The 17,491-nt window shown below is 43.8% G+C and overlaps 1 protein-coding gene across 1 annotated transcript; it reads right to left on the bottom strand.

The window, feature by feature from the left end:
• Window positions 1–206: 206 nt before the first annotated feature.
• On the bottom strand, window positions 207–16,567 carry LOC138904293 (uncharacterized). Its single transcript, XM_070192794.1, has 8 exons — window positions 16,451–16,567; window positions 16,244–16,363; window positions 3,981–4,551; window positions 3,434–3,853; window positions 2,980–3,034; window positions 1,324–1,740; window positions 957–1,059; window positions 207–836 (listed from the first exon to the last, which is right to left on the bottom strand). The coding sequence occupies exons 1-8, from the start codon at window positions 16,565–16,567 to the stop codon at window positions 207–209; spliced, it is 2,433 nt and encodes an 810-aa protein (XP_070048895.1).
• Window positions 16,568–17,491: the final 924 nt, after the last annotated feature.

The raw sequence follows: 17,491 nt of genomic DNA, 5'->3' as shown, positions 1-17,491 counted from the left end.
ACTCCCAAAATGACCAGCCAGGTCGTTACATCCTTCCCCTCTTAAAATAATCGTTCGTCCTCGAACGAGCATAGAGACATACCTGAAGTAGTGAAAAGATGAGGATAACGACTGTGCATATCTTGCTCGGTCTCCCAAGTTGCCTCCTCGACCGGCTGACCCCTCTACTGATCCTTCATTGAAGCAATGTTCTTTGACCTCAACTTTCAAACATGTCTGTCCAAAATAGCCACAGGCTCCTTAACATAAGAGAGATCCTTGTCCAACTGGACTGAGGTGAAATCCAACACCTGAGACAGATCGTCGTGATACTTCCGGAGAATAGAAACGTGAAATACCGGATGGACTCCTACTAGGCTGGGAGGAAAAGCAAGATCATAAGCAACCTCCCTGACACGTCGCAACACCTCAAATGGGCCAATAAACCTTGGGCTCAACTTGCCCTTATTTCCGAACCTCATAACACCCTTAATGGCTGACACTCGGAGCATGACCCTCTCTCCAACCATGAATGCAACATCGCAAACCTTCCGATCTGCATAACTCTTATGTCTGGACTGGATTGTGCGAAGTCGATCCCGAATCACCTCTACCTTCTCCAAAGCATCCTGAACCAAGTCTGTACCCAATAACCTAGCCTCGCCCAGAACGAACCAACCCACTAGAGACCGACACCACCTACCATACAGAGCCTCATATGGTGCTATCTGAATGCTAAACTGATAACTGTTGTTGTAGGCAAAATCTTCAAGTGGCAAGAACTGATCCCAAGAACCTCCAAACTCCATCACACATGCACAGAGCATATCCTCTAGTATCTGAATAGTGCGCTCGGACTGTCCGTTCATTTGATGGTGAAATATTATACTTAACTAAACCCGAGTACCTAACTCATGCTGTACGGCTCTCCAGAACCGTGATGTAAACTGCGTTCCCCGATCAGAGATAATAGATACCGGCACACCATGAAGCCTAACAATCTCGTTAATATAAATTCGAGCCAGCTGATCGGAAGAATAGGTAGTCATCGCAGGAATAATATGAGCTGACTTGGTCAACCTATCCACAATAACCCAAACTACATCAAACTTTTGCTGAGTTCGGGGAAGGCCAACAAAAAAATTCATAGTGAACCGCTCCCATTTCCACTCTGGAATCTCTAACTTCTGAAGCGACCCACCTGGTCGCTGATGCTTATATTTCACCTACTGACAATTTAGACACCGAGCTACATATTCCACTATGTCCTTCTTCATCCATCTCCACTAATAGTGTTTTCTCAAGTCTTGATATATCTTCGCGGCACCCAGATGAATGGAGTACCGTGGACTGTGTGCCTCCTGGAGAATCAAGTCACACAAACCATCTACATAGGGCACGCATAGCCTGCCCTGCATTCTCAATGTACCATCATCTCCAATAGTGACCTCCTTAGCATCACCGTGCTGAACTGTATCCCTAAGGATAAGCAGATATGGGCCATCATACTGACGCTCCCTAATACGATCATAAAGAGAAGACTGGGAGTCCACACAAGCTGAAACTCGACTCAGCTCAGAAATATCCAATATAACAAAGTGGTTGTCCAAGGCCTGAACATCCAATGCTAATGGACTCTCTGTAGCTGGTAAATATGCTAAGCTCCCCAAACTCTCCGCCCTGTGACTCAAGGCATCAGCCACCACATTGGCCTTCCCACCTCCGCTGATGCAAGTTAAGATCCTTCTGCTTGAATAGATGCTGCAAACTCCAGTGACCGCTATAGATCTCATAAGGGACACCGTACAAATAGTGCCGCCAAATTTTCAAGGCATGAAAAATAGCTGCTAACTCAAGGTCGGGGACAAGATAATTCTTTTCATGCACCTTCAACTGTCTGGATAAGTAGGAAATCACCTTATGGTCCTGCATCAACACCGTACCGAGACCAACCTGTGACGCATCACAATATACAGTATAAAACCTCGGACCTATAGGCAATACCAATACTGGGCTGTAGTGAAAGCTGTCTTGAGCTTTGAAAGCTCTCCTCACACTCCTCTGTCCATCTGAACAGAGCACCCTTCTGGGTCAACCTGGTCATAGGTGCTACAATAGATGAGAAACCTTCTACAAATCGACGGTAATACCCCACCAAATCAAGGAAACTTCGATCTCCGTAGCTGAGGACGGTCTGGGATAACTCTGCACTACTTTCACCTTCTTCGTATCGACCTTGATCCCCTCACTCGACACTACGTCACCCAAAAATGCCACTGAATCTAACCAGAAGTCACACTTTGAGAATTTTGCAAATAACTTCTTTTCTCTCAAGGTCGGAAGCATAGTCCTCGGGTGCTGCTCATGCTCCTCTCGACTCTGGGAGTACACCAAAATGTCATCAATAAAAACAATGACGGATGAGTCAAGATAGGGCCAGAATACACTGTGTATCTAATGCATAAATGCCACTGGGGCGTTGGTCAGCCCAAAAGACATCACAAGGAACTTATAGTGACCATACCGAGTCCTGAAACCAGTCTTCGGGATATCTGGCTCCTGAATCTTCAACTGATGATAGCCTGAACGTAAGTCAATCTTGGAAAACACTCTGGCACCTTGTAACTGATCAAATAGGTCATCAATACGAGGCAAATGATACCTATTCTTCATTATAACTTTGTTCAACTAGCGATAATCAATGCACATATGCATAGAACCATCCTTCTTCTTCACAAACAAGACTGGAGCGCCCCAAGGTAACACACTGGACAGAATGAATCCCTTATCAAGCAATTCATAAAACTATTCCTTCAACTCCTTCAACTCAGGAGGAGCCATATGATATGGAGGAATAGATATGGGCTGAGTGCCCGACAACAAATCAATACCAAAGTCGATATCTCTGTCGGGCGGTATGCCCGGAAGATCCGCTGGAGATACATCGGAAAACTTCCTCACTACTGGAACTGACTCAACTGTAGGGGTGTCAATACTGACATTTTTCTCACATAAGCTAGATATACGTCACACCCATTATCAACCATTCGATGACCTTTAAAAATTGAAATAACTTTGCTGGAAGTATAATTTAAGGTACCTCTCCACTCTAACCATGGTAATCCTATCACAGCCAGCGTCACGGTCTTAGCTTGACAATCAAGAATAGCATAATGGGGCGACAACCAATCCATGTCCAAAATAATATCAAAGTCTACCATACTGAGCAATAATAAATCAACTCTAGTCTCAAAACCACTAAGAACAACCAAACACGACTGATACACATGGTCAACAATAATAGAATCTCCCACAGGTGTAGACACATAAACAAGGGAACTAATAGAATCACGGGATATGCCCAAATATGGAAAAAAATAAGATGACACATAGGAATAAGTGGCGCCTGGATCAAATAAATCTAATGCATATCTATGACAGACTGGAACAATACCTGTAATGACAGAGTATGAAGAAATTGCCTTTGTACGAGTAGGAAGAGCATAATATCTGGCCTGACCAACCACTCTAGGGCGACCTCTACCTCCCCGACCTCCACCTCGAGCTGACTGAGTAGGTGGAGTGGCAGTTGCTGCTGTAATCATAGCCTGAGGACTCGGTGGAGCACGCGGTGCCTGAAAAGTCTGTGGAGGTGCACACCTCCTAAGTCTGGGGCAATTCCTTACTATATGGCGAGTGTCACAACACTCGAAACAAACTCTCTGAGGGTGTGGCTGTTGTAGCTGGATCGGGCCAGGTCTGCTGGACTGACTGCTGAAAGCATTCCATGCAGGAGGTGCACTAGATATTGGCGGCACATAATAAGGCTCTTGGGGCCTAGAAAGGGCCAGAATACCACTGAGGGCTGGAAGTGCTGAATGAACAGGGAGACTCACATAGACCCTACCATAATGAGCTGTCACTGGGGCACGAGTACCACTATTAGTGCCAAACTCTCGAGATATCTTGGCCTCTCTCCTCTCTCTCCCAAGAAAGCATACCCTCTAATCTCTTAGCAATACTCACTACCTGCTGGTATGAAATATCCATCTCTAACTCCCGTGCCAAGCTAAGCCTGATACTGGGGTGGAGCCCCTCGATAAACCGACAGACCCTCTCCCGAACTGTAGCAATCAAGGCTGGAGCATGCCTAGACAAATTACTAAAGTGAACCGCATACTCTGACACAGTCATGGCACTCTGGCGCAATTGCTCAAACTCGGCGCGCCATGCATCTTTGAGACTCTTGGGAACATACTCCCTCAAGAACATATTCGAGAATTGAGTCCATGTAAGTGAAGCTGTATCAACCGGACTACCTAATTCATAAGAACTCCACCACTTATAGGCTGCTCCTCTAAGCTGCAATGTAGTAAAAGAAACCTCACTCGACTCCGCTACCCCCATAGTATGGAGGATACGATGAAAATCCTCAAGAAAACCCTGGACATCCTGTAATGCCAATCCACTAAAGGTAGGAGAGTGGTACTGCTTGTACCTTTCAAGACTGAGATGCTCCGCCTCAGAAACTGCTGCCCTAACCTCGGGTTGAACTGGAGCTACCGGCTGTGTCTGTATGATCTCTAAATCCTGGTCTATATGAACTCGCTACTTTGGGGTATTGGTGATGGGAGTCTGTGCTCCTCCCCCGTCCTGAGATGTGGTAGGAGTAAAAAGTATCAATCCTGCACAAGACAAGGTGTTGAACATGCTCAGAAACTAGGCTAGAGTCCCCTGGAGAGCTGGTGTAGTAACAGGCATCTCAGGTGTCTGTGCTCTGACTGGAGCTACTGGTGGCTCCTCTATAGCAGCTCTTGCAGTTGCTCTGGCTGCACCACTACTCTACCAAGGTTAGGCTTGGCACTTACTGGGTACCGTTGTAATGTACTCATGCTACTCTTATGCACATATTTTGTGTACAGATCAAGGTACTTCTTATCAGTGCCTCACTACTAGCTGAGAGTGTTTGCTGCTGTACGGAGACATCAAGGTATATCTTCCGCGTTCGAAGGCCTTAGAGTCCCCCTCCATTCCCTCCTATGTCATTTACCTTCCTTATTATTTTTATTAGACTCTAGTGTATAGAGATATTAGTTTCCTCCTATAGCTTGTGACTTATGTTATTCTTGGTTTTAGGAATACTGTATATTATTAGAGTGTTGGTTGTTGTAAATGCCAAACGACATTGTTATCAGTTATTTAGTTATCTGTTACAATTAGTTGTTAAGTTTTGTTTCCATTTTTGTTATTTTCGAATATTTGTTAGGCTTACCTAGTCGTAGAGACTAGGTGCCGTCACGACATCTTACGGAGGGATAATTGGGTCGTGACAAGTTGGTATCAGAGCACTAGGTTCATAGGTATTATGAGTCACAAGCAAGTTTAGTAGAGTCTTGTGGAACGGTACAGAGACGTATGTATTTATCTTAGGAAGGTTATGGAACTGTTAGGAAAGATTATACTTATTTGATTCCTTATCGTGCAAAATTGTTGACTTTGAAATTCAAAAACTTCTGTATCCTATTCTCTCACAGATGGTGAGGACACGTACATGTAGATCTGATGACCAGGCACCCATGCTCCCTACTAGAGCTGCGAGAGGTTGGGACAGGGATAGAGGCAGAGGATGTCCACGCGGTGCAGCCAGAGCACTCACACGAGCTGCTATAGAGGAGCCCCCAGTAGCTCAAATTGGAGGGCAGACACCTGAGGCACCTATTGCTTCACCAACTCTCGAGGAGACCTTAGCCCAGTTTTCGAGCATGTTCAGCACCTTAGCTCAGGCTGGATTGATCCCACTTTCTCCTGCCATATCTCAGGCCGGGGAGGAGTACAAACTCCCATCACCGATACTCTAGAGCAGTGAGTTCAGGACGACCGGGTTCCAGAGATTATACTGATGTAGCCGGTAGCTCCGGTTCAGCACGAGACTAGGATAACAGCTTCTGAGGTGGAGCAGATCAAACTTAAAAGGTACAAGAAGTACCACCCACCTACCTTCAGCGGATTGGCTATAGATAATGCTCAGGGTTTTCTGGAGGAGTGTTATTGTATTCTCTGTACTATGGGCGTAGCGAAGACGAGTGGGGTTTCTTTTACCACCTTCCAGCTTAGAGGAGCAGCCTATCAGTAGTGGCATGCTTATGAGTTGGATAGTCCGGCTGTGGAAGCTTCACTTACATGGACTCAATTCTCGGACATGTTTTTGAGAGAGTATGTCCCTCAGAGCCTCTGGGACTCATGGCACATAGAGTTTGAGCAGTAACGCTAGGGTTCTATGACTGTGTCAGAGTATGCAATTCATTTCGGTGATTTGGCCTGACATGCACCGGCCTTGGTTGCCACAGTTCGAGAGAGGGTTCATCGGTTTATTGAGGGACTCCACCCAGGTATCCAGATCAGTATGGTGAAGGAGTTGGAGATGAATATTTCTTATCGGTAGGTTGTGAGTATCGCTAGGATATTGGAGGGCATGCTTGCTCGAGATAGAGAGGAGAGAGAGGCCAAGAGGTCTCGAGAGACTGGTTCTTATTCTGGTGCTCGTGCTCCAATAACTTACCATGATAGGGGTTATGTGAGTCGGCCCATTCATCCCGCACTTCCAGCTGCTAGTGGTATTCCGGTCCCTTCTAGGCCCTTGGAGCCTTATTATGCACTACCAATATCTTGTGCACCTCCTCCACGGGGTGCTTTTAGCGGTCAGTATAGTAGAGTTGGCCCGAGCCAGTCACATCATCTACGCTCTCTGGGGGATTGTTTTGAGTGTGGAGACACCCACCATATGGTGAGGGATTGCCCCTGATTTAGGAGGGGTGCACCTCCATAGACTTCTCAGGCACAACGTGCTCCACCAAGTATTCAGGCTATGATTCCAGCACCAGCTACCGCCCCACATGCTTGGCCAACTCGAGGTGGAGGTCGGGGAGGGGGAGGCCAAGCAAGATATTATGCTCTTCCTACTCGTACAGAAGCAGTTACTTCCGACTCTGTCATTACAGTTATTGTCCCGCTCTGTCATAGAGACGTGTCGGTATTATTTGACCCAAGCTCTACATATTCCTATGTGTCCTTTTATTTTCCCCCGTATTTGTGCGTATCTCGGGATTCTTTGAGTTCCCCTATTTATGTGTCTACTCCAGTGGGAGATTCTCTTATTGTGGACCACGTGTATCGGTCGTGTTTGATTGCTCTTAGTGGTTTTGAAACCAGATCCGATTTGTTATTTCTCAGCAGGGTAGACTTTGATATTATTTTAGGCATGCACAGGTTGTCGCCCCATTAAGCTATTCTTGATTGTCACGCTAAGATCGTAATGCTGCCTATGCTAGGATTACCGTGATTAGAGTGGAGAGGTACCTTAGAGTATACTCCCAGCAGAGTTATTTCATTTATTAAAGCTCAACGAATGGTTGAGAAGGGGTATGATGTGTATCTAGCTTATGTGAGAGATGCCAGTATTGATACCACTACAGTTGAGTTAGTGCCAGTAGTGAGAGACATTCCAGATGTGTTTCCAGGTGATCTTCCGGACATGCCGCCCGATAGAGATATTGATTTTAGCATTGATTTGTTGCCGGGCACTCAACCCATTTCTATTCCTCCATATGGTATGGCTCCTCCTGAGTTGAAGGAATATTTACAAGAATTGCTTGATAAGGGCTTCATTCGGACCAGTGTGTCACCTTGGGGTGCTCCTGTCTTATTTGTGAAGAATAAAGATGGCTCTATGCGGATGTGAATTGATTACCGCCAGTTGAACAAGGTCATAGTGAAGAACATATATCCTTTTCCTCATATTGATGACCTATTTGATCAGTTACTGGGTGCCAGAGTGTTTTCCAAGATTGAATTACATTCAGGCTATCATCAGTTGAAGATTCGGGAGCCAGATATCCCAAAGACTGCTTTAAGGACTCGGTATGGTCACTACGAGTTCCTTGTGATGTCTTTTGGGCTGACCAATGCCCCAACAACTTTTATGCACTTTATGCACAGTGTGTTTCGTCCCTATCTTGACTCATTCATCATTGTGTTTATTGACGACATTTGGGTGTACTCCCGGACATATGACCAGGCTGACCCAGAAGGGTGCTCCATTCATATGGACAAAAGAGTGTGAGGAGCGCTTTCAAAAGCTCAAGACAGCTTTGACTACATCCCCAGTATTGGTATTTCCTATAGGTTCAGGGTCTTATACTGTATATTGTGAAGCATAGCGAATTGGTCTTGGTGCGGTGTTAATGTAGGATGGTAGGGTGATTACCTACGCGTCCAGACAACTAAAGGTACATGAAAAGAACTATCCTGTCCACGACCTTAAGTTAGCAGCTATTGGTCATGCCTTGAAGATTTGGCGACAATATTTATACTGTGTTCCTTGTGATATCTACACCGATCACCGGAGTTTGCAACATCCGTTCAAGCAGAAGGATCTTAATTTGCGTCAGAGGAGGGGATTAGAGATGCTTAAGGATTATGATATCACCATTTTGTACAACCCTGGGAAGGCCAATGTAGTAGCCGATGCTTTGGGTAGCCGGGCAGAGAGTTTAAAGAGTTTAGCATATCTACCAACAACAGAGAGGCCCATGGCGTTGGATGTTTAGAACTTAGCCAGCCAGTTTGTGAGATTGGATATTTCTGAGTCAAGTCGAGTAGTGCCTTGTGTGGTCTCTCGGTCTTCTCTTTATTATTTTATCAGGGAGCATCAGTATGATGACCCCTATCTACTCGTCCTTAAGGATGCGGTCCCGTACGGTGATGCTAAGGAGGTCATTATTGGGGATGATGGTGCATTGAGGATGCAGGGCAGACTATGTGTACCTAATATGGATGGTTTGCATGAATTGATTCTCTAGGAGGCTCACAGTTCGTGGTACGCCTTTCATCCAGGTGCTGCGAAGATGTATTAGGACTTGAGGCAGCATTACCGATATAGGGGGATTAAGAAGGACATAGTGGAGTTTGTGGCTCGGTGTCTAAATTGCAGCAGGTTAAGTATGAGCATCAACGGCCAGGTGGATTGCTTCAGAAGATAGAGATTCCGGAGTGGAAATGGGAGCGGATCACTATGGATTTCTTTGTTGGGCTCCCACGGATTCAGCGGAAGTTTGACGTAGTTTGGGTGATTATGGATAGGCTGACCAAGTCAGCTCATTTCATTCCTGTGATGACTACCTATTTTTCCGAGCAGTTGGCTCGAATTTATATCCGCGAGATTGTCAGGCTTCATGACGTACCGGTATCCATCATCTCTAACTGAGGTATGCAGTTTACATCACGGTTCTGGAGGGCTCTGCAGCAGGAGTTGGGTACTCGGGTTGAGCTGAGCACAATATTTCACCCTCAGACGGACGGACAATCCAAGCGCACTATTCAGATACTGGAGGATATGCTCCGCATTTGTGTGATAGAGTTTGGGGGTTCTTGGGATCAGTTCTTGCCACTTGCGGAGTTTTCCTACAACACCAGTTATCAATTAAGCATTCAGATGGCACTGTATGAGGCTCTGTATAGTAGGAGTTGTCGGTCTCCAGTGTGTTGGTTTGAGCAGGGCGAGGCTAGATTATTGGGTACGAACTTGGTTCAGGATGCCCTGGATAAGATGAAGGTAATTCAGAATTCATTTCGCATAGCCCAGTCCAGACAGAAGAGTTATGCGGACTGAAAGGTTTGCGATGTTGCATTCATGGTTGAAGAGAGGGTTTTGCTCCGGTAGTGGACGAGGACGAGGATAAGCGATTGTTTTAAGAGGGGGGATGTAACGACCCAGCCGGTCATTTTGAGAGTTATAGCCCCGATCCCCTATTTACTGCTTCCCCGTATATCTTTCAGCTTATATGACATGTTGCAACTGTGTGAAGATGACTCTGGAATGGAGTTCTGTTGGAATTGATTTAGGGGCATGTCCGGATTGTGTATTGGAGATCTGTAGCTCATTTAGGCTTGAAATGACGAAAGTCGAATTTTTGGAGATTTTGACCGGTAGTGGATTTTTTGCTATTGGGGTCGTAATCCGATCTTGGAAGTTGGAATATGTCCGTAATGTTGAATATGACTTGTGTGCAAAATTTGAGACCCATCGGAAGTCGTTTGATAGGTTTCAGCATCGGTTGTAGAAATTAGATGTTTCAAGTTCATTAAGTTTGAATCGTAGGGTGATTCATATTTTTAGCATTGTTTGATGTGATTTAAGGGCTCGACTAAGTTCGTATGGTGTTATAAGGCTGGTTGGTATGTTTGGTTGAGGTCCTGGGGGCCTCGGGTGTGTTTCGTATGCTTAACAGATTGAATTTGGTCTTATACAAATTGCTGAAGTTTCTGGTTCCTGGTGTTTTCGCACCTGTGGTGGGGTGACTGCAGGTGCAGACACGCACGTGCAGATTCGCACATGCAGAAGGAGGAGCACAGGTGTGGTTTTGTCAAGCTTGGTCTGTGGACGCAGGCGCATGATTGGCTTGCAGAAGCGGACCCGCATCTACGAAAGATGAGCGCAGAAGCGGATAGGGCCTGGAGCGTGAGGATCGCAAAAGTGGAAGATATCTACCGGAGCAGACGCGCAGGTGCGACCCCTTGCTCGCAGATACGGACCCAACCTCCTTAAGTCATTTCTGCAGGTGCGGCGACGCAGGTGCGACTAGAGGTCCGCATATGCGGAAATGCTGGACAGAACACTTAAATGCAAGGGTTCGCGATGTTTGCTCATTTTAAACATTTTGAGCTCGGGTTTGGCGATTTCTTGAGAGAATTTTCGAGGAATTTCGTGAGGTAAGTCCCTTGTGCTTATCTTTGATCAATAATCTTGCTTCCCCATTTATTTTCCACCTAGCTAGTGTGTATTTAAGGTGGAATCTGGGAGTTTGAGGCTAGGGATTTAAAGAGTTTAATTTTGGGTTTTGAGTGGTCATTTGAGGTCGGATTTTGATAAATTTGGTATGGGTGGACCCGTGAGTGAATGTGCTTTCGTATTTTGTGATTTTTGCCCGATTTTGAGACATGGACCCGAGTCGACCTTTTAGGACGAATTTCAAAATTTTTGTTAAAGTCTTGATTTCATTAATTAGATTAATTTCTTAAAGTTGTATTTATGGTATGTAATTGATTTTGGCTATATTTGGGCCATTCAGAGTCGAATATTCGTGGAAAAAGCATTGTTACAGATTGATTTGAGCTTGGTTCGAGGTAAGTGGCTTGCCTAACCTTGTGGGGGGGGGGGGGGGGAATCCCCTTAGGATTTGGTGTTGTTATGGTATGTGAGCATCGTGTACGCGAGGTGACAAGTGCATACATGAGTTATTTGTGGAAAAAAAATTGATTTTAATTGAGTAATAGCCTGTTTTCATCTTATCTGAGTATACTAGCATGTGTAGTTATCCTGTTAGACTAGAATAGCATGTCTACGTGTCCTAATTGCCTATTTGAACTCTTTGCAGCATGTTTAGTAAGTCATGTTTCTTTCTTGACTTGTACTTAGCCTAAATTATAGATTTTGCTTGCTATAACTGTTATATTCATTTGTTTGAGTTGCGTATTGTTTTTGGGACTACGAGACGGTATCCCGGGAGATCCCCCTGTACTGCATATTTAATTTGGGACTACAAAGCGTTTACTCGGGAGATCCCCCTGTACTGCATATTTACTTTGAGACTGTGAGGCGGTTCCTCGGGAGTTCTCCCTGCACATTTACTTTTGAGACTACGAGGCGGTTCCTCGGGAGTTCTCCCTGCGCATTTACTTTTGAAACTACTAGGCGGTTCCTCGGGAGTTCTCCCTGCATATTTACTTTTGGGACTACGAGACGGTATCTCGGGAGCGCCCCTGTTGTTATATCATTGTGCGGTGTTGCTATTGCTTTGTGAATATTTGTTGTTGTCTTCTCCATTTTTACTTCATGTTTATTATAGCATATGTCTTATTATTATATACCAGTAGGGCCCGAACCTGACCTCGTCACTACTCTACCGAGGTTAGGCTTGGCACTTACTGGGTACTGTTGTTGTGTACTTATGCTACGCTTCTGCACATGTTTTGTGTGCAGATCCAGGAACTTCTTATCAGCCCCGCTACTAGCTGAGAGTGCTTGCTATTGTACGGAAACTTCAAGTTATATCTGCCGAGTCCGCAGACCTCGGAGTCCCCCTCTATTCCCTCCTATGTCATTTACCATCCTTATTTTTTTTATTAGACTCTGGTATATAGAGATACTAATTTTCCTCATGTAGCTTGTGACTTATGATGTTCCGGGTTTTGGGAATACTGTATATTATTAGAGTGTTGGTTTTTGTAAATGCCAAGCGGCATTGATATATGTTATTTAATTATCTGTTACAGTTAGTTGTTAAGTTTTATTTCCATTTTTGTTATTTCGGCATCTTTGTTAGGCTTACCTAGTCGTACAGACTAGGTACCATCACGATATCTTATGGAGGGAGAATTGGGTCGTGACACAGACCTACTTCAACTTGCGGAATCGGAATCTGACCCCGATATCAAAAAGTCCATTTCCGGTCAAACTTCCCAAAAATTTAACTTTTGCCATTTCAAGCCTAATTCGGCTATAGATCTCCAAAATATAATCCGGACACACTCCTTAGTCCAAAATCACCCAACGGAGCTAACACAACCGACGAAACTCCATTCCGGAGTCGTCTTCACACATTTTCAACTACGGTCAAAATCCTAAAACTTAAGCTTTCGTTTTAGGGACTAAGTGTCCCAAATCACTCCGAAACGAAAAACAAAACCTCCCGGCAAGTCACATAAGCAGAAAAAGATACGAAAAAGTAGTAAATAGGGGATCGGGGTTATTACTCTCAAAATGACTGGCCGGGTCATTAAACTTTTACTCTCATCCTTCCCATGAATTGATAAATAAATAATATGAATACCACGACATCACCCTTTGTGCTTTAACACTCTTTATTGCCATAGTATGATGAATAAATAATTTAAATGGCAGGACATCACCCTTCGTACTTTTACACTCTTCCTCACCATGACAATGATACTATAAATAATATAAATGGCACGGCATCACCCTTCTTACTTTTACACTCTTTCTTACTATGAAAATGATAATATAATTTTGGAATAGTATTTTAAATCTGAAAATTTATACTCATCAATCAATTTAATATCAGAATACCGACATTACATTCCAAAATATTCAATAATAATTAAATTAACAATAAATTCATGAATAATGATCAAATAAATAATAATAAACTTAAGCATGAATATCTTAATTAAATCGGCAATTATTCAGAAAGAACAAATTCCACCCGCATGCTTTGACTCAGCCGCAACACATACGTACTCGTCACTTCACATATACATTGTACCCGCACATTTAAATCATGTAGAAAATATGCAAACAAGTCCTATTCCCTCAAGTCAAAGTTAACCACGATACTAACCTCACTTTGCAACCAACTTATGATTCCAATAAACCTTTGCCTCACAAATCGGTGTCTGAATGCCTCGAATTTAGTCACAAACAATTCAATATACTCAACACGAATTATAAGAATAAATTCCATATACAACAACAACAACAACAACAACCCAGTATAATCCCACTAGTAGGGTCTGGGGAGGGTAGTGTGTACGCAGACCTTACCCATACCATGAGTTAGAGAGGTTGTTTCCAATAGACCCATGACATCCTTCTCTCCAAGAACTCCCCACTTTTCTCTTGGAGTGAATCGAACTCGCAACCTCTTAGTTGGAAGTGGAGGTTGCTTACCATCAGAGCAACCTCTTGTCCTATGAATAAATTCCATATGAAATTGCTAATTTTCCGATTTAAAATCCGAAAAGTCAACTAAAGGTCAATAGCGGGGCCCACGTCTCGAAACCCAGAAAAACTCATGAAATCCAAATACTCGTTCTGATACGAGTCCAACCATATAAAATTTATCGAATTCCGACATCAAATGACTCTTCAAATTCTAAATTTGCGTTTTTGAAAAGTTTTACAAAAAACTCAATTTGTTCCATTTAAATTCGAAATAATTGATGAATATAACCATGGATTTATGAAATATAATCACTTTCGCATATAGAACACTTACCCATATCGAATTAGTGCAAAGCTCCTTTGGAATCGCCCAAATCAGAACACTTACCCAAATGAGCAAAAATGGCAAACTTCCGATTTTAAGCATTCTGTCCAGCATTTTCGCATCTGCGAGCTCGATTTTGTGAGACAAAGCTCGCATTTACGGAACATGGTAGCCAAGAAGAGGAATGCATCTACGGACCTTCACGTCACAGAAGCGACTGCGCAGCAACGCGATGGAAGCCGCAAAAACGTGAAAGATCGCATTTGCGATCTTGGCACCACAGAAGCGAGCATCGCACCTGCGTCCCAAGTTCGTAGAAGTGAAGCGTCTCCCCTTGTCTCAAAGTCGCAAAAGCGACACTGCCTCCACAGAAGCGATCATGCACCTGTGACCAAAATTGTGCAAGTTCGACGCACCAGGACTAGACCTGTGTTTTTGAACAGAAATGGTCCGAAACCCGTCCGAAACTCACCCGAGCCTTTCGATTCGGACTTATGAGTTTCAAACTTTCTAATTTACAAAATTCGTGCCGAACTGTATTAAACGAATCTGGAACGACTTCAAATTTTACAGCCAAGTCCCAATTGACATAGCTGAGCTATTCCAACTCTCAGAATCGAAATCCGAGCTAGATATCAATAATAGTCAATTTGTGGTCAAACTTTGAAATCTTTAAGCTTTCAAACTTCTAATTTTCAACAAATGGCAATAACTCAAGCTAGGGACCTCCAAATTAAATTCCAGGCATACACCCAAGTCCCAAATCACGATACGGACCTACCAGAACTATCAAAATGTTGATCTGAGTCCGTTTGCTCAAAACGTTGATCGAAGTCAACTCAGTTGAGGTTTAAAGCTCTATTTCATATTTTAATCAATTTTTCACATAAAACTTTATGAAAAAATTTACCGACCACGCACGCAAGTCGAGGAATGCTGAATGGTGCTATTCGAGGTCTCAAAACACAAAAATGAATATTTTAAATTAAAAATGACATATTAGGTCATCATATTTTCCACCTCTAAAACAAACGTTCGTCCTTGAACGAAATTAGAAAAATACCCGAGCTGGTGAAAAGGTGTGGACGAATAGCTACCGACTCCTCCTCATAAGTCAAATATTTGTCCAATTGGACTGAGTTGAAGTCTAATACATGTGACGGATCGCCATGATATTTTCGGAGTATGGATACATGGAACACCTGTTGAACTACTGATAAACTAGGTAGTAGTACAATCCTGTAGCCTACCTTACCCACCCTTTCAAGCATTTCAGAGGGTCCGATATACCTAGGGCTCAACTTGCCCTTCTTTCTGAATCTCATTACACCTTTCATAGGTGAAACCCGGAGCAATACTCTTTCTCATGCCATGAATGAAATATCACGAACTTTACGGTCATCATAACTCTTTTATCTAGAATGAGCTGTGCGAAGACGATCTTGAATAATCTTGGCCTTATCCAAGGCATCCTGTACTAAATCAGTACCCAACAACCGAGCCTCTCCCGATTCAAACCAGCCAACTGGCGAACGACATCGCCTCCCATATAAGGATTCATATGGAGCCATCTGAATGCTCGACTGGTAGCTTTTATTATAGGCAAACGCCGCAAGTGGCTAGAACTGATCCCAAGAACCACCGAAATTTATAACACAAGCGCGTAGCATATCCTTCAATATCTGAAAAGTGCGCTCGGACTGTCCGTCTGTCTGTGGATGAAATGGTGTACTCAACTCAACCCATGTGCCTAACTTACATTGTACAACCCTCCAAAAGTGCGAGGTGAACTGCTTACCTTGATCTAAAATGATAGACAGGGGTACACCATGAAGGCGGACAATCTTGTAGATGTAAATCTCACCTTCCCGCTCTGAATAATAAGTAACTGCCATTGGAATGAAATGTGTTGATTTGGCCAACCTGCCCACAATGACCTATACTACGTCAAACCTTCTATGAGTCTGTGGAAGTCCAACAACAAAATCTATAGTGATACGCTCCCACTTCCACTCAGGAATTTCTAACTTCTGAAGCAAACCACCAGGTCTCTGATGCTCTTACCTAACTTATTGACAATTCAGACATCGATCTAAATGTGCAATTATATCCTTTTTCATTCGCCTCCCCCAATAATGTTCCCTCAAATCTTGATACATTTTGGCAATACCCGGATGAATAGAATACGAGGAACTGTAGACCTCTTCAAGAATTAATTCACGAAGCCCATCCACATTAGGAACACAAATACGACTCTGCATCCGCAGAACTCCATCATTTCCCACAACAACTTGCTTGGCACCACCGTGCCTCACTGTGTCCTTAAGGACAAGCAAATGAGGGTCATCATACTATCGCTCTATGATGCGCTCATATAAAGAAGATCGAGGGACTATTCAAGCTAGAACCTGACTGGGATCTGAAATAACTAACCTCACAAACTGATTGGCCAAAATCTGAATGTCTGCAACTAGTGGCCTCTCGCTACCCATACTCACAGCCTTTCTACTCAAAGCATCGGCCATCACTTTCCGGGGTGATACAAAATGGTGATATCATAGTCTTTCAACAGCTCCAACCATCTTCTCTACCTCAAATTGAGATCATTTTGTTTGAATAGATACTGTAGACTACGATGATCTGTGAATACTTCACATGACATACCGTAAAGGTAGTGTCTCCAAATCTTCATCGCACGAACAACGGCTTCCAATTCTAAGTCATGAATAGGATAATTCTTCTCATAGATTTTCAACTGCCGCGACGCATATGCAATCACCTTGACATCTTGCATCAATACTGCACCGAGCCCAATACGATATGCATCATAATACACCATCTAAGATCTTGAACTTGTGGGCAATACTAACACTGGCTCCGTAGTCAAAGCACTCTTGAGCTACTGAAAGCTCAATTCACACTCGTCTGACCATCTGAATGGCGTACCCTTCTAGGTCAATCCGGTCAATGGGAATGCTATGGATAAAACCCCCTCCACTAACCGACGATAATAACCTACCAAACCTACGAAACTTCAGATCTCTGTAGCTGATGTAGGTCTAGGCCAACTCGCGAACAACTGGGACTAAGTCCATAAATGGAACATCTGCACTGGGATCACGCATATAAGACAAATAGGATAGATAGCCCTTCTCGACCATACGCCGATCCTTCATATAAGAGATAACCCTACTGGTAGAGTGGCCAGAAGTTCCTTTCCATTTTAATCGAGGAAACCCCGGTATAGCTAAGATCACCATCTTAGCATGACAATCCAACGGAGCATGATAAGGTGACAACCAATCCATACCCAAAATGGCATCAAAATCTACCATATTGAGAAGTAGAAGATCTACGCTAGTATCAAGACTCCCAATAGTAACCACACACGAACTATAGACATGATCTACCACAACAGAATCTCCCACCGATGTGGACACACACACACA

This window comes from Nicotiana tomentosiformis, chromosome 2, assembly GCF_000390325.3.
Source record: "Nicotiana tomentosiformis chromosome 2, ASM39032v3, whole genome shotgun sequence".
Taxonomy (NCBI): domain Eukaryota; kingdom Viridiplantae; phylum Streptophyta; class Magnoliopsida; order Solanales; family Solanaceae; genus Nicotiana; species Nicotiana tomentosiformis.
The sequence above is the reverse complement of the archived record's forward strand: the minus strand, read 5'-3'. Positions and strand labels throughout refer to the sequence as shown.

Coding starts and splice junctions, on each gene's coding strand:
- LOC138904293 (XM_070192794.1), bottom strand. CDS start 16,567: ATGGCCGATGCTTTGAGTAGAAAGGCTGTGAGTATGGGTAGCGAGAGG. Junction 16,364..16,450: donor TTATTTCAGATCCCAGTCAG/GTTCTAGCTTGA, acceptor CTTGTCCTTAAG/GACACAGTGAGGCACGGTGG. Junction 3,854..3,980: donor TATTGCTAAGAGATTAGAGG/GTATGCTTTCTT, acceptor CTGTTCATTCAG/CACTTCCAGCCCTCAGTGGT.